Genomic DNA, 27,463 nt, shown 5'->3' with positions numbered 1-27,463 from the left:
CATAAGCTTTCTCTCAGTGACACCTCACTTTGCCCTACTTTTGTCTTTGTATCATCTGGTGGTCTGCAAATACCTGCCAAAACCTGTCATCGGTTGAAGTACTTCTCTGAGATGCATCCACCAACTTTGCTGCTGAGAGCTAATTGCCAATACCACTGATCTTTGGCATCCTCACAGCTACCAAACCTTGGAACTTATTTATTTATTTATTTACTGATTATTTTAAAGCAGACAAGTGAAAAGTTTCTTTTAAATCCACAGAGGTAACTTAGGACCTAGAGAGCCTCCTAGAAATAGAAAGCAGAGAAAGTATGTACTTATTTGAGTGAGGCCGCACCTCGAGTACTGTGTTCAGTTTTGGGCCCCTCGCTACAAGAAGGACATTGAGGTGCTTGAGCGGGTGCAGAGAAGGGCGACGAAGCTGGTGAGGGGCCTGGAGAACAAGTCCTATGAGGAGCGGCTGAGGGAGCTGGGCTTGTTCAGCCTAGAGAAGAGGAGGCTCAGGGGTGACCTTATCGCTCTCTATAGGTACCTCAAGGGAGGCTGTAGCGAGGTGGGGGTTGGTCTGTTCTCCCACGTGCCTGGTGACAGGACGAGGGGGAATGGGCTTAAGTTGAGCCAGGGGAGTTTTAGGTTAGATGTTAGGAAGAACTTCTTCACTGAAAGGGTAGTTAGGCATTGGAAGGGGCTGCCCAGGGAAGTGGTGGAGTCACCATCCCTGGAAGTCTTCAAAAGACGTTTAGATGTAGAGCTTAGGGATATGGTTTAGTGGGGACTGTTAGTGTTAGGTCAGAGGTTGGACTCTATGATCTTGAGGTCTCTTCCAACCTAGAAATTCTGTGATTCTGTGATTCTATTTCAGCTAACAGGCTTTTGAACTGTCTTCTCAGCAGCAGCAAACATTAATTTTCCAATTAACAAGGCACAATGGCTGAAAGAACTTGAAATGCAGTTATGCCTGTCCACTCAGGCAACAGATGCATATAAGGCAAAAAACAGCCCTGAACTTCAATACATAAGAGCTTTCTTCCCTATTTTCTCCTTCAAAAGGACTGAACTTCCATCATTTTTTTCTTCAAGACACCCATGCCCATTTAGTGCTGCCCACACACCCAGGCTTCAACTCATTGTTTCTCACACAAGCTTCCCCACCTACCCATGAATGGGTCTGGATATCACCTTCTGATCCTTTCTGACACACTGCTTTATGCCACCCCGGTGGTGGATCACAGGTCAAGGACATCATCACAGGACACAGGGCTGGTGCCGCACTCAGGCCATTCAGCTGGCAGAAAGCATGTGAGGGATTGGGTTGAGCAGCAACGTGGAGCATGCTCAGGCAACGCTGGCATGGGGCACAGGCCCCCAACCTACTGTGGCTCTGGAAGCCCTCACTGTGGCCCTTTCCAAACTCTTTTCAGCCTAGCACTCATGCAGTTGGGCCCAGCACCACCATCCCTGCAACTCATCAATGCAGACACTGCACTTACTGCACTTTGGTTCATAACATGGAGCCACCTCAGAGGATGTGAATGGAGGTTCCCTTCAGGCTGAGCTACATGGGAAGACGCACTCCAGGAGTCCCCAGACTGTTATAATGCAGCCATACCAAAGTAAACCCACTAAGACATGTAGGATCAGTGGTGAGTCTTTAGCACAAACTGTTTTGCCCTACAATTCCACTTCTCATCACAGTACTTGCTCTATTTTCCATATCTCCTTCCCTGCAATACAAAACCCCAGGCACTTGACCACATGTCTGCTGAGCACCAATTCCCATCCTCCACCAATATATTGGGAAGCCTTGCACATCCAGCTCTTGCCTGAAACAGCATTTTATGTCATAGAATCATTGAGGTTGGAAAAGACCTGAGATCATCTAGTCCAACCGTTAACCTAGTACTGACAAGTCCACCAATGAGCCATGCTACTACGTTCTACATCTACACATTTCTTGAAAACCTCCAGGGATGGTGATTCAACCACTTCCCTGGGCAGCCTATTCCAATATCACACAAACCTTTCAGTAAAGAAATTTCTCCTAATATCCAACCTAAATATCCAAGCACATCTTTAATGGAAAAAGCACTGAAACAAGTATTGTGGATAGGGACTGAAAACAAGATTACAGATAGGCTACCTCTGAAGCTAACAGAATTCCTGTCCATTTAATCATGTGAAACACAAGTCCTTGAAGTCACGTATTAGGCATGCCGCTCAGTACACCAGGTCATGCAACAGGAGAGGATAAGCAGATTTTAACTAGTTACACTGCAACATTCTCACATCCACTCTGCATCACAGGTGCAGTCTGTCTGCTGACCTGCAGCATTTGGCACCAGGCATCCTCAGGCAGGAAAGCAGCAACTCCATGCTGCCCTGTGGCTTGAGATCAGGGGTGCAAATACCACGACATAGGAGTGTGGAGTGGAGGCAAGAAAGAATGAATCTCCATTTGCCACATCAGACTTAGGCAAGTCTGGAAGGATCCTGTGCAAGCCAGAGCCCCTGGAAGAGTCAAAAGGAGACATCCAGGCTTCACACTGTTCACACCTTCAGCTCAGTTCCTATCTGACTGGCCAGATTAGCAGCCTCGCCACTTTTGTTCCTTAATAACTTCTGGCTCATTAGCCAATTTCAACTATAGCCAATGCCAGACCAGAGATGTCAAGGACAACTACATTCCTGATAGTTTTATGGCCAATGAATAAACTGGAGTGTCATGGTTAAAAAAGCTGCGGATTTTCTCTTGCCTGCCCAGGATTCAGTCAATCAGCACAGATGTAGCCAAGCAGCCCACATATTCAGTCCTGTCACATGCTACATCTTCTCACAGCTGTTAGGGACATGGCAGGAAAGTATTTGAGGACACAGGAAAAGACCAAAAGCATTATGCTGGGGAAGAGGTACAGAGATATTAAGTTCAGAGTGTGTAAAAGGACAGAAATTGCCATTTATCTTGTCATGAAACAACATTGTTTCTCATGATTTTCAAAAGAAATTAATAAATAATAAATAAATAATAAGTAAATAATATACGTGCAAATATACATATGTGAGAAGTTATTTTAATTTCCAACTGCAAATATTCACCTCATACAGGGATTTAATCTGAGATCACAATATAGTACTTATAAATGATCTACCTTCTAGAAAAGAGAATGTACCTGCGCCTGCAACATGACCTGCATCCTTACAACCTACAAGAGCATCTACAGAGTGGAGGGGCAGCCACAAGGCAAAAACAGAAGGGAAAAAAAGTTTTATTAGTCCCAGTGTTCAGTCTCATGAGGCTATTTAATCACTCACTCTCTCACCCAAGAGCTGACCAAAGCTAACTTTGCCCAGCCTGAGGCTAGCTCAATGCAGAATGTGAGCTCAATATGCCAGCATCTCTAGAGCAATTGAAGATTCAACTATTTACTCCCCTCCCCACAAAGCCTCCCCTGTTGTTCCTAGGCACATAACACAATCCTTCGTTGGGAAATGTTTTACATTGCCCACCCTTAAATTGGCAAGCAGAAGATCTCAGAAATGGCAACACTGTTCAGCATATGCTGGCTTAAATTATATGTCAGGTTACCCTAAAACATCAAACCACGAGGTCACCATGGTCCAACTGCTGTCTAGCTTTTTTCTTTTATTATTGATATTTGTCTTCACAGAGCCAAATGAATACAAGCAGGCATCACATGCAATTATTCTTACTATAATTACTGCTAAATCACTAGACAATATTTCAAAATAAAAATAAAATAAAATAAAAAGAAACCATCTAGTCAAAAACTTCTTCAAAATGGACAATTGGATAACAGTATCCACAATTATAGCTTTAAGGGATTAAAGCTAAGGGATTTAAGGGATAATTGGGTTGAAGTTTCACCCCACAACCTCTGTTAACAAACAATGCCATGTGCTGCTAGTTTAAGAGGCCCCTTTTTATGAATGGAATATCTGAGTATTTTTTTATAGCAGCCACGTAATTAAATTGTGCTCATTCTTCAGTTTTCTATTATTTTTTTAAATTTATTTTTAAAAAGGGATGCTTAATACAAAACAACAACCTCATCTATGTCATCACTGCTCAGTTGTGCAATGCCAAAATTTAAAATTTAGGACACACTAACTTCAGACTCATCATTCCAACCTAACCCCACTTTCCTGTGCCTATGTCATCATTATCATTTTTAATTACATAAGCATGTACCACACCATCCTAAGGACCTCTATCTTAGTGGGCACACAAAGTTTATCATGGAATGAGAAAACGTGCACTCTTTTTAACCTCCATGAAACTGTGATCTTAGTACATATGACATAGCAGTTAATACAAAGAATATGGAATCAGTATTTTCTCTTTAATTTATGTGTACTGTTGATTTTATATATGGTGCCATTAATGAACACTGCAGTCTTCCTTTTGTTTGAAAGGTTTATAGCTGTATGTTTCCTAACTTCTGTCAGAAGAAACAGTATTGAAAAGAATGTCCTCCATCACGGCTAGAACTTTCAGATCTTGCGAAGATGGCAAGCACCTAAGCATTACACAATTTCAGAATTAGAAAGTACACTGAATTTTGAAGTATATAAATCAGCAAGGCTATACGCAAACTAAAATTTTCATATTACAGTGAATTATGTGTATTTTTAGTACAACATCATTCATGCAAGCTCAAGGAAACCTGTTTCAAAAGCAGGTCATGAGTAACAGACAAGATCTCAAGTCAGAGTGAATTGAGTAAAATATCATTTTCAGGCTCTTTAGGCAACATTGCCTCCCTCTTCACACTCCCCAAAATGGTGGGAAAAGGCTTAGATAGTAAAGAAGGTTGCAGCAAGAAGGGTATCAGTCTCTTTTCTCAGGTGACAAATGAAAAGATGTAAAGAAAAGGTCTCAAGTTACACCAAGGAGATTTAGATTGGATATCAGGAAGAATTTTTTCATGGAGAGGATGGTCAAGCATTGGAATGGGCTGCCCAGGGAAGTGGTGGAATCCCATCCATGGAGAGATACTTAAGAGACATGCAGATGTGGTAGTAAGATTTAGTGATGTGATTCTATCAGTCAGGTTGATGGTTGGTGCTTGACAATCTTGAAGGTCTTTTCCAACCTAAATAATTCTATGATTCCATAATTCTGTTATTTCAGTGATTACTGCTTTTGTAACAGTTAATTATACTATGGAAGTCAAAGGCAGCCTTGGATAACTGAGCTTCTACAGCTAAACATTTACCACATGATAGGTTGTAGAGTTCACAACACTTTAAAGTAACTTCACAGCACAGTATCTATATATCAAAAACTATTAATAAACTGCCTTAAAAAAAAAAAAAAAAAAAAAAAAAAAAAAAAAGGAAACAGAATTCATTAATGTTAATAACACCAAACTCCTAATTGAAATATCTGCCAGTGATACTTCATGAATTCTCCTCTTAACTACTCCAGGAAAAAATGAGATAACACCAAGTTTCAGTATGCTTTTATCAGTGCAGTGGTTGCACTAAACTTTATAGTGTTAATAATAGAATACATTACAAGATGGAATAGCAATTTGTTATCAGTCAACAGCAGAACACTTGTAAATAACGGTGACTATGGTTACATAAAACATCAGAACACGCTGCACCTGCTGAAGGTAGAAACAGTGATTTACTGAGGGAAAAAAAAAAATATTTAGGAGTAAAATCAATTGCAATACAGACATGATTTTTATTATTTTGTCTTACATGGCATTCCAGCAAATAAATAAAAAAAAAAAAAAAGACTTCTCACTGAAACACAAATTATTAAACCCCAGCAAAATAGTTAACACCACCCTACAAACTTCTTACCATGCCATAAAGAGGCAGTCTGTATCAGACCTGGATGTAGCCATCAAGGAATTCATCCCAGCTCCCAGCAGTCAGTGAAAGCTTCACCATGAAGTTACACTGAGAGTAAGGTATGGCTCTTGCTTATTATAATATTGGTTCTGTGGTGTTTTTTTGTTGTTGTGTTTTTTTGTTTGTTTGCTTCCCCCCGCCTTCCCCTTTTTTTTTTTTTTTTTTTTTTTTGCTATGCAGGCAAGCTTTGAACAATTCTCATTTAGCTTATCTAGCAAGAAACAGCAATAAAGTAACAAAGAGTGAACACAAAGCAAAGCATATTTCTACTAACAAAGGACAGTTTGAAGATGAAAAGAAAAGATCAATTATAAATTGTGTCACATCACTGGAAATGGAGAACATGTTCACTGGAAGTACTCTATATGTGAGATGTAGCAGCTCATGATCTATATCACACAGATCATGAACATATGTATTCTTCAGTCTTTTCTGACTAAGGTTATGTTATTTCTAACTAGGTTAAATAGTGAAGAAGGCAAAGGTGTGTCTGTTAACCATTATGAGACTAGGGAAAAAACGCAGGTGACTAAATATAGGGAAGAAGATTTTTTAAAAAATAATCATAATTTTTGTTAGGAAAACTCTCATTATACGGTTTAAATTAAGACTCTTCTAACAGATTCAATACTGGTAAAAAAAAAAAAAAAAAAAAAAAACAGGATTAGTAGTTCAGTCTACAAAATCAGTTATAAGCCAACAAGAACAATGAATGACCCACTATTATTTAAGCATGGGAAAGAATGTAATATTCCTCTTGTCATTTGTGTTTTTAAAGTATGTTGGATTTATTTTTTAGATCCTATTTCAGAATCATAGCATTTCATAACCACACTTATCCTATCTTTCCATAACTATATCCGACAGTCCATAATCCTCTTCTCATGAAATAAAAATTCTGGTTGTCTTTGCAAGTAGGCTCTGTTCAGCAGGATCAAATTTATAACATTAATAAATAACCAAAACTCAAGATAGCATCTCAAAACAGCGTAATACATAAATCTTAGCTATATTTTACAGACACATTTATCATGAACAGATTGAATAGGCCCACGGTAAAGTGATTCTTCGTCTGCATCCATCTGATGTCTTTCAATAGTTGATGAAATATTCTTAAAGCAAAACTTTCCATTATTTCCACCACAATTTGCCAAATCTGTTCAGCAGGCCCTGATCTTCATGCCATTTTTCAGACACTTACATGGAAGCAAAGTATCGGTAAATGCATGTCGGGTCCCCCCTTCCATCACCACCACCATCAAGGATTCCTATAGGACTGTTGAGTGAATGAATGTCATTACCATTGAGTAAGGAGATCGCTAGGAGGACATTCAAAGAGAGATGTAAGGAGATAGAGAAATTGACACAAGAGAGTTAAGTGGCTGGGGACAGAACAAAAACAGATCCTAGAAAGTACTACACACAATGTGGAAACATAAGTGAGACAATATATAGACAACAGACACAGATAATTCTTATGTCTGCATTTTTTTTTTTTTTTTTTTTTTCCCCCCCACTGGAAAACCCTAACATACTCTGGCTATTTTTTAAACAAAATGCTTCCCACAGACACGTCACATAATTTTTAGTTTAGAAAAGAGGTTGCGCTGGAGGTGGAATACAGTCAACCTATTGCTCAGCAATAGTTAATACATTGTTTAATTGAACTACTTTATATAACCCATTGGTGCAATGTATGGAAAAAAAATGTAATGTATAAATTTTAAAAGAATGACAAAAATAAATACACACCTTATTTTTATTGATGTATATCTTCGTATTCGTTCTCTTTGAAAAATTAAACTATTACTGTAAGTTTCCCCTCCAACAAACACTTGTGTAAAAGGGGGAAAAAAATGATTTTATTGGGCCCAGTTGCTTTTTGATAGCTGAACAAAGCCTAACATCAACTTTCCCCCAATGAAAAAGTGATCAAATGTTTGCTATAGAACTATCAGCGGACAGGTATTTTCTTTTCAAAAGGTGATTAGGTAGTTCTGAAAGCAGGTGGTAGTAATAAGATACCATTTTGCTGTATTGTCTTCTGCTTTCCACAAAAGCTCTAACAGTAAAAACAGGAAAAGGCTTAAACATGATCAATTTAAAATGCAACACAGAAGAAGACAATAATAGTTCTTACAGTTGAAGATCTGTTAAAATATCCTAAATCAGCTCTGCAAGATGAACACACTATAAGGCAAAAAAGAAACTGAGACACTCACTGCTAAATGTAATAGGCAAACCAGAAAAGAGAGAGTTCTTTTACAATTAAAAAAAAAAAAAAATCACAAAACAAAACACAAATCAAAAATTATTCAGAATCTGTATGTAAAAACCTTGCAGAAGCAAACCACTTCCCCCACTGCACAGAAAAAATAAAATAAAAAATAAAAATTTAGACCAGAGATGATGAGTTCAACCCACATCAATTTTCTCATATTTATAGACAGACAAAAAAAAAAAAAAAAAAAAGCAGCATTATTTGAAATTTAGTCTGATAACACAGTCAGTGTGGGCACCATACTACAACACCCTGGTCTCAAAAACAGGAAAAATGATCTCTTACTCAATATCCACTTCCCCCTCCCTCTCTTGAAATTTCAATATTTTCAGCAGCCAAAGGTATTTTGACAACCTTTTTTGAACCAACCTCTAAAACAATAAAAATATATCTGAGTTTATTTCACCTCTTTTGGGAAGACTTCTATCATCAAGGAGAGTCACCATTCAGTTTCAAACATCTGTCAAATCCAAGCAATCTGCTTTATTTCTGTGTAAGAAATTCAGCTGGAATTTTCAGCGATGCCTAAAGCAATCACCTGCTTGTTCCCACCACCCTTTATATATATATATAATTTATATATGCAATTATAAATGCATATATCTCACCTACTTTCTCTTATCTACCTTCTCTGCCCAAAGACAATAGGTAGGAAGAGAAAAAATAAAACTGCTCCAAGATTTAATTTGCCCCAAAACGTCATTACCTTCAGGACCATCAGTACAACTCTACATGTAAGTAAACTTTCAAAGTGATCTAACAGTTTTCTGCAGTCAACTCAAAATTTATCTAGCTGTTCTTGGATCTCCTATGTGATAATGCTTAGCTTGATCCCCCAAATCATCAAGGAATACTATTAAAGGTCTTCATAAAATGATAAACAAGTGTACAACAGGGCCACAGATGGTCAAAGACCAAAATAATCTTTCTTGTATTTAACTTCACCTTAAACGTCTTCCTGGTCACTAATCAAAAAATAATAATAATAAAATAAAAATAAAAATGCAGTGAAAGGCTCCAGGTCTAGTCTAGCATCAGCATTGGTCCTTCACAAGCACTGCCAGATAACTAGTGTAAGAATAAACACACTTACATGCCCAACATCTATAGTTGCAATTCTTCTCCAACACACTTCCAGGATACAACCCTGAGCCTGTGCTGTCTTGAAATGTGTTGAAGCAAACAAACATCCATTATTTAAATCTAGACCTCTGCTTATAAAACCCTCACTTTCCAAAATCCTGTAACATTCTATTCTTTTCTGAAAGATGACTGGTTTTACTCAGCCCAGCAAAAGATTTGTCCATATATGGACAACCCTGAAGACAACAAATGGCTCTTTTCCCAGTCTATTATCAAGCCAGGAAATTAGACTGCCTGAGGTACTCTGCTTTACTTACTCTAGTCAGAGCTGAGAGGAAACATTCACGAGTTCGTCAGACATCCAGTTTCACACAGAGGTGAATGGATGATTTTCCTTTACAGTTTTAGCAGCAAACACCACAACCAGTTTTATAGAAGATTAAAGCCCTCATGCAGTCACCTGAGGCAACAGTTCTAATGATGACAGTTGAAGGTACATAGCAGTCAACTGCATCCCCTACAGTTTGGCAGATGGAAAAAGTTAAAACAAGAATCACACAACAATAAATTCAGCAATACAAAGAGGGGAAACAGGAGGAAATCAAATACCTTCCCTGTTATTCAGTAAAGCCTCAGACATACCTATACCATTGCTAATATTTAAGTGCAATGCTGTATAAAGTGTGAAGAATGCTATTGGTATGAAACATTGTGCTCTCTGATACTTGGCTGTCTATAAAGTTCTTTTGTCCTTTCACACTCAACCAACAGTTGAGCTCACTTTCTTTAGTAAGAACACATCTATATGTGGAATCTATATCTTAAAAGCTCTCAAAAACAGATTTAAGGTCCAAATAGGTAAAAACTTCCTACGTAGACCAAGAAATACCATCTTTTTTTTGCACTATAAATCTTGCAAAGAAACCCCTTCCACTCTGTCAGCTCAGCTGCCTAGAAACTTAGTGGCAGGCCAGCCTATGCCTTTTTAAGCTGCAAAGGAAATGATTAAGGAAGCATTAAAACCTAAGTGCACCATAAAAAGCATCTACCAGAAAACTAGCTGCTATTTGCAATAAAGAACATGCCTTATTTACACACACAGGAAAAAAGAAAAAAATAAAAATAAAAATCCACACCACTACAGTCCCACTGTCCTCTTAACATACATACAAAAAAAAAAAAATATGAACAAAGGTTGATATTTCAGCTACTGGCAGAATTTATTTCAGAAACTCGAGTAGGTGGGACTGTGTCTCTTCAATGGAAAAATATGAACTGATGTGTCATGATCTATTTTTGTTTTGTTGTTTTTTCTGTTTTGTTTTTAATCTCCCTCTTTTGCCAGAAAATTTCTTATTGCCCCTTCCATTTTTTGATGTCCCAATTGTCTTTTCAGCTTTGTTTATTTTCTGATTGGCAAGGAAACTATGAAATTCTATCTTGTTTCTTTTACATGCTTTCTTGCTCTCTTCCGTTTTCCTCCTATTAAGACATCCGGCACACGTTAATATTTCAAAGTACACTTCACAGTAGAGTCAAGCAGCTATTTATGTTGCTAGAATTAGCCAAGACAATAAATAAGATGGCTACTTAAAACATGTGCATATATGAACCAGCCCTGAACATTGCAAGTTGGTTCAAAGGCAAACTGGGAGTTAGCTATCTGATTGAAAACCCATCTCTGTGCTCTAATATTCCAAATGCTATAGTATCAGCATTGATCTTAATTCATTTTTAATACTTGCCACAAACACTGGGGGAATAAAAAGACTGTTGTAAGCCCACAATACAAGTTATGATTCTGAAGAGCACCTCTAATGTATTTTATGTTTGCTGCCTCTGTTTATAACAGCTACTTAATGTGTTGATGTGTTGTTGTTGTTTTGTGTTTTTTTGTTTTGTTTTGTTTTTTAAGCAAGTGCCATAAAAACATCACAATCTTTGTTATGAATTATATATATATATCTCATAGAATCATTAAGGTTGGAGAAGACCTACAAGATAATCTGGTCCAAGCATCCCCCTACCACCATTATCATACACTAGACCACGTTCCTAAGCACCACGTCCAACCTTTCCTTGAACACCCCCGGGGACAGTGACTCCACCACCTCCTTGGGCAACCTGTTTCAATGCCTGACTGCTCTTTCTGAGGAGAAATGTCTCCTCATTTCCACACTAAACCTCCCCTGGCACACCTTGAGGCCATTCCCTCTAGTCCCATCACTAGTTACCTGTGAGAAGAGGCCGACCCCCAGCTCCCCACACCTTACTTTCAGGCAGTTGTAGAGAGCAATAAGGTTTCCCTCGAGCCTCCTCTTCTCCAGACTAAACAACCCCAGTTCCCTCAGCCGCTCCTCACAGGACTTTTGTTCCAGGCCTTTGACCAGCATTGTAGTCCTTCTCTGTACACGCTCCAGGGCTTTGATGTCTTTCTTGTAGAGAGGGGCCAGAAACTTATGTTGCCACTCCCTGTACCCCAATGTGCTAGGCAGCAAAGAAAATATGGCTATTTTTTATCATGGGAGAAGGTGATGAAGAAGAGTTGTTCTCCATTTTCTATCAGACACACACATAAGGAAAGATGAGCAGCAGAGCTGTATAAAAGTTTCATTAGAAGAACCCATGACCACTTGTAACGCCCTCCTTTCCCTGGATGTCCATTTACTTTATAAACACAAAAAGCTGTTCACACCCTTACACTTGTAACAACTTATCATTTTACAGAAAGGCCATATGAAGAACTTAATGGTTTAATGTGTTTTAAATGACACAAAAGTAACTAACATGATGGCAGTTGTTTTCAATGAGATTTCTATGAAGTAGAAACAAAGTGCACCAACATTCGAAAACAAGCTGCGATTAACAAAGCTTTCACCAGTTGAACGTGACTTACTCATTAGTTCAGACCACCTGATAGCATCCTTTGAAGTTTATTTTCCTGAAATCCAAAACTAAGTCCATCTTCATTTAATTCATAAGTGCAGTTAGAGGGATATCACCCCAGTTTAAAATAATAATAAGTCTATTTGAAATGTGTGTATATATTTGTGTGTGCATGTGCACGCTCCATTCTTATCTGTGAATGCCATTCTTTGAGGGAGTTTGGAAGGAATTTGAGTTGCAAATACATTTTTGGCATGGAAAAATTAATAAGCATGAAATGAGCATAAACAGAATAAATATCTTTAAGCTGTTACCAAAACATACTTCGTTTTATTTTTAATAATAATAATTTTATCCTACTGTTTTTAGAAGTTTTCTCCAGCAAAATTTATGCTGTTTAACATAAAAACTTGACCATTTAGTGTTTTGCCCTATGGCATATAGTAAAAACAACTGTCTGTCTAGTTACCATTCCCCTCTTGTCAAGGCTGCCAAAAGATCCATTCAGTAGCTTGCAAACTTCCTTTACAGCCTATACAGGCAGTACATTAACAATACACAATACAATTAACACACAAAACAATTAACAATAACATGAATAATTACCATTATTTTTAATAATCAAGATCCATCAGAAAGCCATTATGATGGAAAAAGTGGGGAACATAACCTTTGCAACTAGTCATTTCTGCCCCCCTATCTGCATCTGTAAGTATCTGATAAAATGAAGTGCTTAAAAAAGGTAAGTTCTAAAGAACATCATCCCACAGGTCTGTCTGAATTCTAAAAACATCTCTGTAATGAAAGTGTCTCTACAAAGTACAGGCTTTTTTGTTTTATTTATATATATAAAACTATATATATATATATTTCTTATTGGCTGTAGGCGTTCCTACTCCAACATCCTGCCATTGTCTTTAATACAACAAAAATCAGAAAAAGTAACTAAGTGCCAGCCTGTCCTGTACTCCACAGCAATGATACCTGTCCAAATTAAAGATAAACCTGAATCACAAGGAGAAAAAAAAAAAAAAAAAAAAAAAAAAAAAAGTTCCTTTGCAGTGCTCCTAAAGATTTTTAGGTCACAAATCCTTTACATATTATTGTTCATTGCATGAGTTACTTCTAAGGTAAGTTTCTGTCCATTGTGTTCTGAGGACGGCAACCAGAGAAAACATTTGGACACCCCAATCAGTCAGACCAGCTATTTCAATAACAAGCAGCTTATGTTATACCATCTATTAGTATGACTTTCTGAAGTCAGAGAGAAAGCTACTTAAAATAATTAACAAATTATTTTAAATGTCATCATTTTCCAGAGTCTTAAAATTCAAAAGTCACTGGACATTACTGTTTTGATTCTTTGAGGAATGTGCAACAGTTCTGCAAGTGATGAAATGCAATGTGTTCCTGCTTCAGATTAAATGAGTTTTAGACAAAATAGCTGATATATAACAGCCTTGTGTAAAGCGTTGTTGCAGCATACAGGATCAAGTTGATGCTGTTTCAAGTTAAAGCATGTCAGTTTCAAAGACAGACTGAGAGAAAACAACATATCTTCATCAGAAAATTTATCACTGTTAGTAGTAATACATATCAGATAAATATTTAATTCATCTGAAGACCTATCTATCAAATTCATGCAGTTTTATGCATTTAGTCCCCTTTGCTGTATCATTTAAGTTGACTCCTCTTCTTAGCATTGTCCACAGAGGAAGAGAGTACAAGTTTTGTTAAAAATCAGATTTGGCTTTGACATATTTTAAAATAAAATCTATTTTTGTAAAAATACTCTTCATGAATTAAAACTTTCAACACTGCTGTGAGGGACTGATGTCAGGAAATCAGATTCACAAAGCATGAACAACCAGTTAAAACAAAAAGATCAAACGACAGAAGTAAATATCATGGCAACTAAAATCAATGACAAATCTTGCATTAAACCAAGCGGAGCTGCAATTTTATTCTGTTTCCAGGAAACACAAATGCATTACATCAGTTGAGATGCACTTCCCATCACAATGACTTGATTGCAGAGTCCTTTCGTAAATTATACTAGAGAAGGAAGAAGCTACTGAAAACAGCGTTGACCTCTCTCCCAGAAGCAATGTATCTTTGCCAAGTTTGGGGAATCCAAAGAAATTAGAGCCATCGTTAATATAACCTCAGTGTTACCAAGAGAACTAATAAAGATGCAACACCCCCATACCCTACAAAGGCTTTGGAAAGCCACAAGAAAGATAAGTAATTATCTTACTGGCTTTTCCACTACAAAATCTGTCCCTACTAATACATTTTAACTTTATGATCACTTCCAGTCACATTTGATGCAATAATACTTGTGTCAGATGAGTTCATGAAAATCAGCAACTACAAAGACCAGTGACACATGAATGGCAGCAGGGATTCCACAGAGCACAACAACTAGGCCAAAAAAAAAAAAAAAAAAAAAAAAAAAAAAGAGTGGAAGAAGTGAAGAGAGAAGAAAAAGCTCCAGGAACATCTAGATGTCAGAAGAACTAGCACCCACTGACCTCCTTGGCTTTCAGAGGTTATTGGCCTCTGTCTTATTTAATTAAAACTGTTCTGTCACAGGTGCATAGATGAGCAGACTCACAATGTTTCAGCACAAAAGCCCTGCAAAGTAGCTGAAAATATGAAGACATAAACTAGGACGGCAGTGCTTGGGTGGTACCCAAATTATGTATTGCTCCAAAAAGAAAGCATTACAGCACTAAGATTACAGTATCTGTATTACAGTGTTTTACCAAAATAATTCATTATGACATAGCTAATTGTTTTGTTTTTAGTACAGTGTTATTACCAAACAAGAGTGGGAGAGTAATAGCCTGTTAAAAAATAAATGTAAAAAATTCCAAAACTGCATTCAAAAGGCTCATTGAACTGTGCATCGGCTGATATTTGAGGTGATAATTCTGAAGGACTAAACCTTTATACACAGAATTTCACAGCCAAACAACATAAAAAGACAAATACTAGTAAAGGAACGTATATAATGTAGCATTAAAAGATAGGAAGCCTCTGATACTCATACTTTCACATGTAAAAGAGTGTGCACATTCTGAAAAACACCACAGAAAGGGATCAGTAACCATCATATAAACTGAAGATATATTGCTTCATAATTACTATACAATTTTAAACATGCTCATCTATTTCTCTTTATTTTCACCTTTTACTGACACTCCTCCCAAAGGGCTAACAATCATTTTAAAGGTTAATGGCTCTGAAGTAAATTCACAAAGATTTCTCAACTGAAGCAAAGATGTAGGTTTGAGTTTGAGGAAAACATCTATGAAAAGCATCTCGACAGAACAGAAATTCTCCCTCAGTATGGCGTAAGACCTCACTTCTTAAGCAAGAGTACTGGCTGCAGCACAATTACCTGTGACTAGTTCAGTAACTAAAAACAAGGAAGAAGTTATGTTGCTTCTGTAGCTAAATCAATATTAAAAGGTGCAGTAAAATAGCTGAAAATTCTAATGCTTAACACAGACAAGAGACAGAAAACGGTAAATGCCCAGAAAACTATGAATTACAAATACAGTTTAGAAGTATTTGAAGGGTATCTTCTCTTCTCTGTTTATTCCTACATTTTTTTTCTCCTGCCCATTGGTCCCTGGTAAGGTAGACCTGCTGACTTCATTTTTCTTGCTGTTTCTCCCAAATACAATGCCAAACTTTTCTCAATGGGAATTTATCTTAGCGAAGTGGCAGCAGTAGTTCTAATCAAAACTGGTCATTATATCACTTTGTTGTTTAATACTAACACATTTAAATTCATTTCACTGATGGCCTTGAGCTGAACAATGCATCATTATAATTTTCATTCAAAGGTCCTAGCTTCTCAGTGTCTGGAACCTGGTTGTGGAAAAGAATAAACACAACAGCAAATGAAGTCCCTGGAAGCCACAGCAACTTTCTGCTTGGATCACTAAAGCAACGTTGTCATTGTTTCAGATTATCTCCAATTACTGACGTACCTTGAACTAGTGAATATTCTTGTACTTGTGTCCAATCCCTTCTGCATTCTTCAGTAACATACAGTTCAGCACAGGACATTTCTATATTTAAACAAAGTTTAAGCCACTACCACTTGGTGTTTTAACAAAAGAATTTCTTCTTAATATCTCCCCAGTATAATTGGGTAGCTGTTCTTACATTCTCTTTTCAATTTTGATACAGATAGAATATTTCAGCTTCCTTGCCATTCCTCCCTTCAGCTCCATAAGCACCAGAAGAACCGTTGTCAAACAAGAAAAACAAAAACCTTTTACAAGTGCTAGGGAAGACATATTTCTTGGCACCACAGAATGGCTAAATAATGGCTAAATGCTTTGATTCAGACACAAGGTTATTAAACAAGATGCTGAATAGTGCTACAAAAGTGATTCAATACATTTTTAAAAGCACACATAGCTGGAAGAAAAAAAAAAAAAAAGTTACTCTTGCAGCCAAATCAGAAAGCAATAAACGCAACATCATCTTGTCAACAAGAATCAGGGCTTGTCACAGACAAGATCACCATCAGCAAAAGTAGCCAGCCAGTGATGCTGGCTGTACTCACAACATAGTCACGGCTAGAGCCATCCGAGACTATTCATGTTAAGAGACTCAGAGAAAGGACATGGGCTGAATGTAGCCAGATTTCTGCTTTAATAAAATGTTGCGAGGGGGGGACCATAAAACGTAAATTAAGATACAAATCACGCTTACAATAAAACACAGGGTAGAACACTAAAAGTTTCAGAGTGATGTAGAAAACAATGGTAAGACACGGCCTGAGATCGGCACTTAGTTGATCAGTGAAAATAAGAGTAGACCACTAGGAGTGAGTGAATACTTTAAAAGGTTATCTGTAAATACATTCATTAAATACACAAGATTCAACAGGTTCCCTTTATGTTATTACTGAAAGGAGGGGAAAAGCAATTAAAAAACAGTTAAGCAGAAATAAAGCATTTTTGATGTTAAAAAGATAAGTCATACTTCAAAAAAGCCTTAAAACTTACATTTGAATGAAATTTTCTACATCACTGAAAAGATTTCTTCAAAATCAGACAATTTGCTGAGAGATATTTACATAGCAAGTTTTTCATCTACCCCAAAAGAAACCTCTCATAGTTTAGAAATAGCTTTCCCTATAAGGATGAACATTTCCTTCTGTTGTAATCAGATTCCTTCAAGCAATCAAAATCTTAAATTTACCATTCCAGTTTTCTTTTTCTGATTTCTACCCCTTAGATGCACTACCATAGATGAATAAGCCTCCACCATTTTTCTTCAACATGAGATACATGCTAACAACACACACACTGTCTTCTCCTTACTCTGTGAGCACTCATTTAGAAATTTCTACCACAAACTTTAAGATGTCCTCCAAAGAACCAACTTAAGGAAAACCATTAACAAGCTAATTTTTTGCAGTTCGGCAGCAAGCCATGTCCTCCAGAAATGATCCCCAATTCACTGGATGCATCTTTCACTCAGGACTCTGTAGAATCTGTGGTTGAGTCCCAAGAACAAGGTCCGTTGAAACAAGGTCTGCCTTAGTGCCACAAGCTGTATAAAGCTGTACTCTGCTGCCTATATGGCTATGTCCCTATACAAGTAAATAAAACATGCCAGAGCATGTTGTCTAGCCACAAAGTAAAGGGGCATGATACAGCTTGCATCCACATAGTTAAAGGCTTCTCCATACAGGATGTCAGGAGAGACAAGCACTATCCCCACTGTCCCGCGGGAACTGTCACCCTTTGCTTTCTCCCAGCTCTCAGGATGACAGGTCAGGACTGGATCAGGGAGCATACTGAAAACTAAGTAGATGGACAGTGATACAGCTTGAGCCCTTGGCCTCTCTCTGCCTCAAAGTATAAGTACTGCATATAGATCCAACAAAAGTCCAAAAAAGGTTCAAAAGAAATGAGCAATCTACGAGCACATTCCTACTCACAACCAGCCTACGAACGTCCCTACAACATGCCAGACTATCCTGTTCTCTACCACAACAAGAGCTATGCCAGGAGTTGTAAGGGGAACGAGTTGTTCTCTAAACAGTTGAGACTGCAGGTCACCCATACTCTCTCTCCTCCTGAAAGCACTTCTTAAAAGGACACCCATGGTCCTAAGACCCTCTTGTATTCATGATTATGAACTGAAGGCCACAAAGCTACAGCTAAGATGAGACTCATGAAAAGGCAGTGTCCAAAGGGCAGTTCTCTCAGGAGTCTTTACCAGAGAAAACTGATGCCTGAAGAAATAGAACAGTGAGGCACATTCAGAAAAAAAGCAATTTGCTCACAAGCATGAGACACAGGAGGCTGGCAGGATGAAACCTGAGTGTACTGGCTAAGGCAGTGCCTGTTTTGAGAACAGATTAGTTAGTTTCCTGTTACATCAAACAGTAACTTTCATCAGTCCTACGTTCACTTAAAAAAAAAAATAGAAAAAAACTCTACTGACATCACACTTAGGGCTGGGCAGAAAGTGGCAGATTAGGAAATACCATGAGTCACTGCAAACACAGAACACATAGAGTTTTAAATCTTCTGTGCAAAATCTAGTGTTACAAAAAAAAAAAAAAAAAAAAAAGGCAACACAGCCAAAGTGAACTACACCACAACTAGAGTAAGAGTGGCGGTCTGCCTTCAAATAAACAAGGCAGCTGGGGAAAATAAGAACATTGTAAAAACGACAGGGTAAGACATAGGCAGGCTGCAGGAAGGAACAAGAGCAACACAATTCAGCAATCAAGAAGGAAACATCAGCTAAAATAAGCTGATGGGTGGACAAGGAGGAAATAATATTAAGTTGAAAAAACAGATACAAATGAAAGAAAAAGAAAATGATGCAAAGAAAGCACAGCCAACAGATCTATGCTCCCAGAAAGAATTCACTCTGGACAAGTTTTGAATATACCTTTATATGCAAGAAAGAAAACCGAAATATAAACACACACACAAGCATAAGAATGATTTCTTATAAACTTAGCTGCAATGTATTGGGAGGAAAAAAAAAAAAAAAAAGCACTAGTGCACTAGTGGAATACTGCGATACATAAATATTTTTAGGAATAGTTGAAAACGATTAGAACAAAGGGTAGCAGCTTTACCTGGTCTGGAAGTAAATAAGACACTAGAGAAGAAATACAATGGGGAAATAAAAAACAGGCAGTGAAGAAAAGTACAAAAGAACAAACAGACACATACTTATCCACTATGGTTCCAGCTCAGCATCTCATTGTCTGAACCAGCAGAACACACAGGTGTTGCAGAAAGGCTACTAAGACACCTAGGGCAAAGAAAGTGGCATCTCTCCTAGCAATTATAATGTTTCCCAACAGGGTGAAGCAAAGTAAACTGTATTATTAAGGTGGACATAGCAATGCTTGTCAGCAGCTAAAAATTAATGCTATTTTGAGGGTGTAGTTCAAGATGAATCAAGATAATTAGAGATGCAAACTTTCTGTATAGAGCTATTAGAATTTAGGATGAAAAAAAAAAATCTTTCCTTTAGGAACCATTTCTGGCTTGACTTCAGGGGATTTTTTTCAATGTAAGTGGAAGCGTAAGAGGAAGGAAGAATGCTGGAATTATTAACAGCTGAATAAACTTTGTTAAGAGAAGTACAGGCCAACTGCAGAAGAGTTTGTTGATAATACAGAAACAAGGAATCAGACCAATAAGTGCTAATGAAAGCATTAAATCTTCATATTTTCCAGATGGAAGGTGGATTAACTGGTCTTATAGATCCTGACAGTCTCTTCTTCAGGTCCCAACATCCAATAAGGTCAGATTACTACCGCTGCCTTTATGTTGATGGTTTTTATTATTATTTTAATTAGAAACCACCAAAGCGAGTATAAATTCTCTCAAGGCAGCAAGTATTATCAAAAAGCTTTCTCTTCTTTTTTAATTCTTGAGACAGAACTACTTTGAAAAGCCTCCAAGTGATACAGGAACCCCAATTCCACTCCTATCAAGCCATAAGATTTAGACATTTTATTGGCAACAGTCTCACTCGCACAGATTAAAACTTGCCATCAATGTCTTTTCTGAGAGAATATAAAATTTGGAAACAAAGTAAAAAAAAAAAAAAAATCTCCTTTCTGCCACCTATTACACTTAGGATTTAGAAAGCATTCAATGGTGATAAATCGCCGGAAAAATTATATATAAAAATTACTTAACTCCAAAATAAAGGAGTTCCTTGTAAATATGTCGATAATACACTTTTCTGAAGTAACTCATACTCTTGCCAAGATTTTTTCCCCTAAGAACATAATTAGCATATTTCTAAGTTGGAAGACAGAATTCTCAGTGTGCAGTAACAGTAAAGATCGATTCACCAATTTACCATGAAAATTTGGAACTTGTTAATCAGAATATCCATCTCCTCTGCAAAAACAAAAACATCGTGAGCACTGTGGAATGTCAATTTGTTAACAAAATCATGACTTCGAACCTGTTACCTGCTTTTTGAACCGTCTAATTCATGTGTGCAACACATCAGTACATTGTCTGGCACAACAGAAGCCAAAATCTTTTACTAACATAAGCCAAGCTAATGGTTCCTCCCACACTAATTATAACAATTTGACGAGAAATGGTGATGAAACAACAGAAATATGCTACTTTTTAACAAGCTTTTAAAAAGGGACAAGAAGAAGAAGAAAGGGAAGAAAAAATGAAAGTCCACCTCCCAGCTGAAAATCCTGTTTTCTGTTTTCTTACCTTGAAGTAACCTAGGAGGGAAAAAAAAAAAAAAAAAAAAAAGCATGTCGTTTAATGGAGGAGGTCAAAGCCGAGGCTTGATTTAACTCAATTGCCACATTTAACCACATCAACTTGCCACATCCCACAAGAAAAGCAAGGCTGAGCTGTGAGAGGCTGCAGATGGGAAAAGACAAAGTACTGGAAGGAGCTGTCAATCAGTAGGTGGCACTCTTCAAGCTCTGCCAGTAGGAAGCCAGGTACCAGCACAAGTGAAGACACATTGCACAGAAAAGTCTGGATCTTTAGGAGAAATATGAACAAGAAATAATGAGCAATCCTAACCATACCTGACGTTCATGGGGGATGCAATGGCTTCATTTCAATACTATAGACAGCAATCCTCGTATGTAGTCTCCAAAGTTCCTAGGAATTATAGCTTTTGAATGCTGTAAACATTTTGGATGAATGCTGCTGTATAAGAGAGTACTAAAACCAGTACTTCATGAAATTCTCCATTACATCTGCACAGAACACCCTGGGTGCAGTCTTATAGCCAATTACGCAGAATGAAGTCAAACTGGTGAATGATAAAAAGATATTTTAATGTAACAAAAATGCAGCATAATTATTTAGATTTTGCCACAAATGTTTTTCAGTGCTGTCCACCAAATTCGTTACAATAAGTAGAACATATGACTAAATCTTTTGGAATAATATATGAATTGCGACTCCTGCAATATATACTAGTGAAAACATAGCCCACACACCTAAAGATTCAATTGTTTTTAAGAGTTAGATCAATACAAGACATGATAAAAATGAAAACATTGTTCCATAAAACAGGCGTTAAATTTTTCTGTTCCTCCAAATAGTCTTTCTTCATTTAACACTTACAGGCTTTTTTTTTTTTTTTTGTATTTTAAATACAGATCCAAATCAATGCACATTACTGCTCATTTGATGAAGCACTAAAGGAAGAGCAGATTTAGTAACAAAGTTTGAGTACAGGTACTTGTAATTGAAACAGCCAGCAGAGGGAGTATAAAACGAAACAAAAAATATGCAAATGCTTTTCTTCTTTTTATATTTTGTTTTACTTATGATGTTAGCTTTCTTTTAGAATAAAGCAAAAAGCACAAAACTAAAATATTTAAAAATATATAATTTTAAAACATTAAACGTAATGACTAGAAATGATAACGTTTCAAAGTAGCACTAAAAATTTTTGCTCATATTAGCTCTACCAAACTGAATGACAATTTTAAACCACAGACAAGGTTAAAGACTGATCAACAACCTGCATAAGCCAGTTCCAAGTTGTAAACCCAGAGACAAAGAGACTCTCATTTTTAGTTTATGAATCCAAAACCAAATTCATGTTTCAAGAATTGAGAGAATAGAAAGTATGATGTATTTTTATTAGAATGCAGCACAAAATCTTACAAGTGAACAAAAAGGTACTGTTGTACTGATCTGTACAACAGAAGGATTTTATAGAGATTAAGCCAAGTACATGCCCCAGATCATACATGGAAATGAGCATTTGTATGACTGTTTCAAAAGCCACTAAGTCATATACATGTATATGCCGAAATAAACACCCTTCTTTACACTTTCAGGTTCTCACCATATCTGGCTTAAACACCAACCAAAGGAGGAAGGACATGAACAGGGGTGACTGGAGCCATCAGCTCCAGTTTAGGAACTTAAGTTTAAGAACCTCGGATGAGCTGCCACCCTACTCTCAAAAGTGACAGAGACACCATCTCCCAAAGCATTTGCACTGTGCATAATTATTCCTTCCATGGTCCTTCTGAAACAAGGGACAAGCTTACTGAACTAGAAAGACTTTACCTACTTTCTCAAGACCGACGCTCACTATGTGCCCGCAAGCCACGAGGCAAATGTAGACAGCAAAGCTGAGGAGGCAAAGGGACTGTGGATTAGTTATTTCAAAAGTAAACTGTATGCTTTATAGGTATTTTTACAAATGGTTGCTTAACTCAGACAAACACTCCTTCACTGTTAACTGGGTGCATTCCCTTCCTATGTTGTTCCCTCTTTCTCTCCAAACAGAACAGTAGTGCTTCTGAGCAGGATGCATGGTGGGACTATACAATAATGCAAAGTGGGGTATTACGACGCCCCAGTCCTGATGGGAACTGCTGAATGACACCACTTACCATCATAACTGCACACAGTTTCGGCCACAGTTCTGTTTCTCTAACCAATGTGGAGCCAGAATCCCTGGGGTGAAAACCAGGGATAATTCTGTTTTCTACATTAGCACATACATGTTAAGGATGGTTTAACCGCAAAAGGAAACTCTGTCCACCTGTACGCATGAGATTTGTTGCTGAAGATCAGCATTTGACTTAGAACACCCTGACTACAAGTAATGAAGAGACAGACCAGAAAAAAATAAAGAAAAAAAAAAAAGAGTCAAGCCAAGATTAACTTTCCCACCAGCACAGGTACTTGGAATACTTCTAACTTTATTTAAATTTTAATTATTATTTTCTCACACAATTACAGATCTTATTGCATCTACTCTGTTAGTTTTACTCAATCTGAAAGTCTTAACATCTGTCACATGTAGGTGGTGGATAAACTTGCTGCATCAGAGAACGAGCAGATAAAACAACTCCACATAAAATATCCATACACTGGTAATACTCGCACCAAACAGGAAGATCCCGCAATGTAAAATATTAATATTTGATTTGTGCACAGCTTGAGAGACCTCTCGTGTAGAAGGAACATGGGACATCCTCCTGCAGGTAAGACATTTTACAAGAACCTGAATGCCTGGCAATGGGCAGCATCTTAAATACAGCAGAACACCAATAGAGAATTGATCCAGGATGGTAGATATTATACATCTCCCAAAACACTATGTGATGCACCACATTACAGATTTAAAAAAATTCAGAACACCACACACCATACGCAGTTAATATAAGCCTCTGCAGTCCAGTGCTTTAATTGGAGTCTTAAAAAGTCAAATATGGAACAAACTGAATATTGCAGGATCTAACCTTTTAATAAAATCAGTAACTTCTAACAAAATCCTGATAGGAGTGCATGTACATTGAAAGAGGTCAGACAAGAGGAACACATCTTCAGCAATTTCATTGGTCTTGAAGATGCTGTTTGGTGACTTTTAAGTCTCCCACCCAAAGAGTGTATCTCAATTCTCTTCCATACAGAACTCACCAGTTGCCCTCTGTAAAAGAAAAATGTTTAGACTTTGCCTGGAGCGTCAAAGAGTGTATGTATGTATACGTGTATGATTTAGAACCTAAAATACAATTCAAGAAACAAAGCCCATGAGATGCAGCAAATAACCTTCATTATCCTATATCATTGTACCCTCTTGAGCACAATAATTATCTTCCTGCCCTACTGTAAGCGGGACTGTGTACAGTACTCCACACAGTTGGACGAGTGGTCTTTGTAATAGCCGCATCATAACCGAATAAAAGAGTATCTTGTTTGACTTCCCTCTGCTTCTCTTTCTTCAGCCTGGTTTCCAAGGGAAATCAGATTTATGCAAACACTTAGGGGGGGTGGGGAGGACTGGGGAGTGCTGTACAGATATGTATGCATGCACACACGTGGATGTCTGTCTGCCTGACCTCACTAATACCTTTTGAGCCCATTGGCCAGTTTCAACTACATTCAAGAGAGGAGTCGAGATATCACGCATTTAGGTTCTTGAAAGTTTCATGAGAGCAGGCTGCAGAGCACAGAAAAGTGTCTCCCCAGAGACAGGCTGCATGTCTTATTAGATGTCAGAAAACTCTCAGGGAAAAGAACCATTCTGCCCCTTTCCTGCCTGCAGGAAAATCTTCAAAGGTCACAACCAGTCAAAGATGACCAAGTTTCTTCCAGTCAAGTGTTCACAAAACAGCTCAAATTGAATTCATCGTTCCTTTTAAAATGTTGTTTTGAATAGAGCTGATGTTTTCCATGCCTTCTTTCTCTTGGTCTAGCATAAGAGAGAACTGCCCCCTACATGACACAAGTTCCCCTTGTTTCCCTTGCTCCCAAGACTACTTATTTTAAAGCATCAGAGTTGTGCTACTTGCATGACTAGCGCTCCACTCGTCTCAAACACGGAGAAAATAAAAACTAGAAGAGCTTAAGAATCCCTTCAGGCCTTAAAACTGAGCAAGTATATGGTTCTGTAGCATAATCAAATATTGCATGAAGTTTCCAAAGGACAATGGGGCATGTATATAGCGGTCTTTATACACCTCTACCATATAACAGAACAAGTACTACCACACTTGATAAAGAGAACTGTTAGGCAATAAGGAGGTTTCAGCTGACGTCTCTATAGCTCTTCTCACATCCTCCAGAAATACGTACACGCATGAACTAAATACTATGTACCTGTATCCGAAAAGCTACCCAACAAAAGTGAAAGCGTGCCAAGATACCATATCGCGAGTTCAGGGACACCTTAAGGCATAAATCTGTGACTTCAGAGATAGTCAGGCGAAAGAAGAAAAAAAAAAAAAAGTCACACCAGCCACAGCTGGTGGAAGCCACCCTAAAACCATACCGCTAGGTGACCGGCGGTGTCCGATGAAGCAGCGTTTCAGCCCGAAAGCACCGTGTGCCCCAAAGCCCTTCGCTCCTGCGGCTCCGCCACAGACCGGGAACCCCGAGACTGGGGCCGAGGGGCTCCGGGGAGATGCCCCCTCGAGACGCCCCCGAACGGGGGTCGCCGGCCCCGGGGGAGCTCGGGGCGCTCCGGGCGGGCCCCGGCAGCGCACGGCGAGCGCGGCCGTGCCCCGGCGGCCCCGCAGCGAAGCCCTGGCCGAGGAAAGGGGGCAGCCGGTGGCGAGGCTGTCTGGGGAGCCCCGAGCCCCCCGCGTGTGGCAGACCCGCCGGGAGGTGCGGGAGGATGCGCGGCGCTGCGCCCCGCTCGGTCCTCCGGTCCTCCGGTCCTCCTCCTCCTCGTCTTCCACCGCTTTTCTGCCGGCTGCCGAGACCGCGAGGCTTCCTCACCGCCCCTCGGAGCGAGCAGGGGGGCGGCCCCCGCTCCCCCGGTACCATTGGTGAGGGAATTGAGCAGCACCAGGCAGCAGGCTGCTGACACGCACACCCGCGGCGTTACGCCCGGCGCCGGAGCGATGCGGATACGGCCGCCACAAAGCGCTCGGGCACGCCGAGCATCCCCTTTGTCCGTGCATCCTCGCCGCTCCTCCATGCGTCCACGCACGCCCCGCACACGCAGCCCCTTTGTGTGCTCGCCTCCCCCCCCGCTCACAAAGAAAGCGATGCCCTTGCCTCTCCTCGCCGCATGCACCCAGCCTCGGACGCGGCCCTTCGTCCCCCCCCGTCCTCTCCGCCGGGCGGTACCTACTTGTGTTCAAGAAACAGTCCGTAAACCTCCTAAAGCAGCTGGCAGAATTAGATCCATCTTCCATGTCTGGCCCTAGGAGCAGGGGAGCCGAGGAGGAGGAGAAGAAGAAGGCGCCTCTCTGCCGCTGCTGCCGCCTCGGAGTCCCGCTCCTGCCGGGGCCGTCGCCTCCTCGGATCCCGTCGCCGCGGGCTGCTGCCGCTGCAGCCCCGAGGGAATCGCAGGACCACGGGCGAGAGGCGGCCGGGGGGAGGAGGAGCCGGGAGTGGTGCTGCCGGGGGCCGCCGGCCGTGGAGCGGAGCAGCAAGCCCTGGATGGAGGAAGAAGAGAAGAGTCTCCTCCTGCCGCTGCCGCCTGGATGGGCGATCAAGTGAGCTGCTGCTGCCGCTGCTCCGCCAACATCTCTTCCTCCTCCTCCTCCTTCCCTCCCTTGCAGACTCGTGAGGTTAAAGGAAGACGAGGAGGGGAAACGAGGAGGCGGCGGCAAGAAGTAAAAAGAAGATGGAGAAGCGGAGGAAAAGGAGGGGATTGGAGCGAGGAAAGGAGCCGCCGCCGCTCTGGGGACGATGCTGGCGGAGGCGGCGGAGGAGGCTGTCCCTGCAGCGCGGCTCCCGCTGCTGCTGCTGGTTGTTAGGAGGAGAGAGAGGGAGCTGCAGGCAGCCGAGCCGCCTCCGGGAGCGGGGGGAGGAGGAGGAGACCCGCCGCTGCCTCCACCTCCGCCGCTCTGGCCATGGGAGTGGAGCGGGCGGCTGCCGGAGCCGGGCTTTTCCCCGGGTGCCGCAGCCAGGGGGGCCGAGGGGCGGGCTAAGAGCCGCTTCTCCGGGTTGGACATGCTTCCGCTCTTCCCTCCCTTTCGCCGTAGTTTAAGGCAGGACGTCTAGCAGAGACACCGGAGTAGGCAGAGAGGGGAAGCCGCGCAAGGACGGAGCAAAACGAGAGGCGACCGCGGTCCGGTCCTTCGCTCCCTCCGGCAGCCCCCGGCCGGCACCGCCCGTGCACCCCGGCCCCCTCCGTCCCGAAATCCTCACATTCCCGGTCCCCCTTTAGGCCGGAGAGGGACGCGGCGCTACCGACCGCCGAGCGGCTCCGATCCCCTTTTAAAGTCCGCTTCTCCTCGTGCTCCCGCCTCGCCTTCACAGCGAGAAAACGCTAACAAGCTGTATTTTCTTCCAGCAACGCAAATATTGCCCCGTATGTGCGTGCGCGTCTGCAAAGAGGCAG

General features: G+C 40.0%; 1 protein-coding gene across 1 annotated transcript in view; it reads right to left on the bottom strand.

Moving 5' to 3' along the window:
* PDE10A (phosphodiesterase 10A) overlaps nucleotides 1–27,089 on the bottom strand; it is a 185,749-nt gene extending 158,660 nt beyond the window's left edge. The window contains exon 1 of the mRNA XM_084285121.1: nucleotides 26,246–27,089. Within this exon, the coding sequence (XP_084141247.1) occupies nucleotides 26,246–27,074 (829 nt within the window). The 5' untranslated portion in view covers nucleotides 27,075–27,089. The remainder of the gene's footprint in view (nucleotides 1–26,245) is intronic.
* Nucleotides 27,090–27,463: the final 374 nt, after the last annotated feature.

Source organism: Netta rufina (assembly GCF_964035555.1).
Source record: "Netta rufina genome assembly, chromosome: 3".
Lineage (NCBI taxonomy): Eukaryota > Metazoa > Chordata > Aves > Anseriformes > Anatidae > Netta > Netta rufina.
The sequence above is the reverse complement of the archived record's forward strand: the minus strand, read 5'-3'. Positions and strand labels throughout refer to the sequence as shown.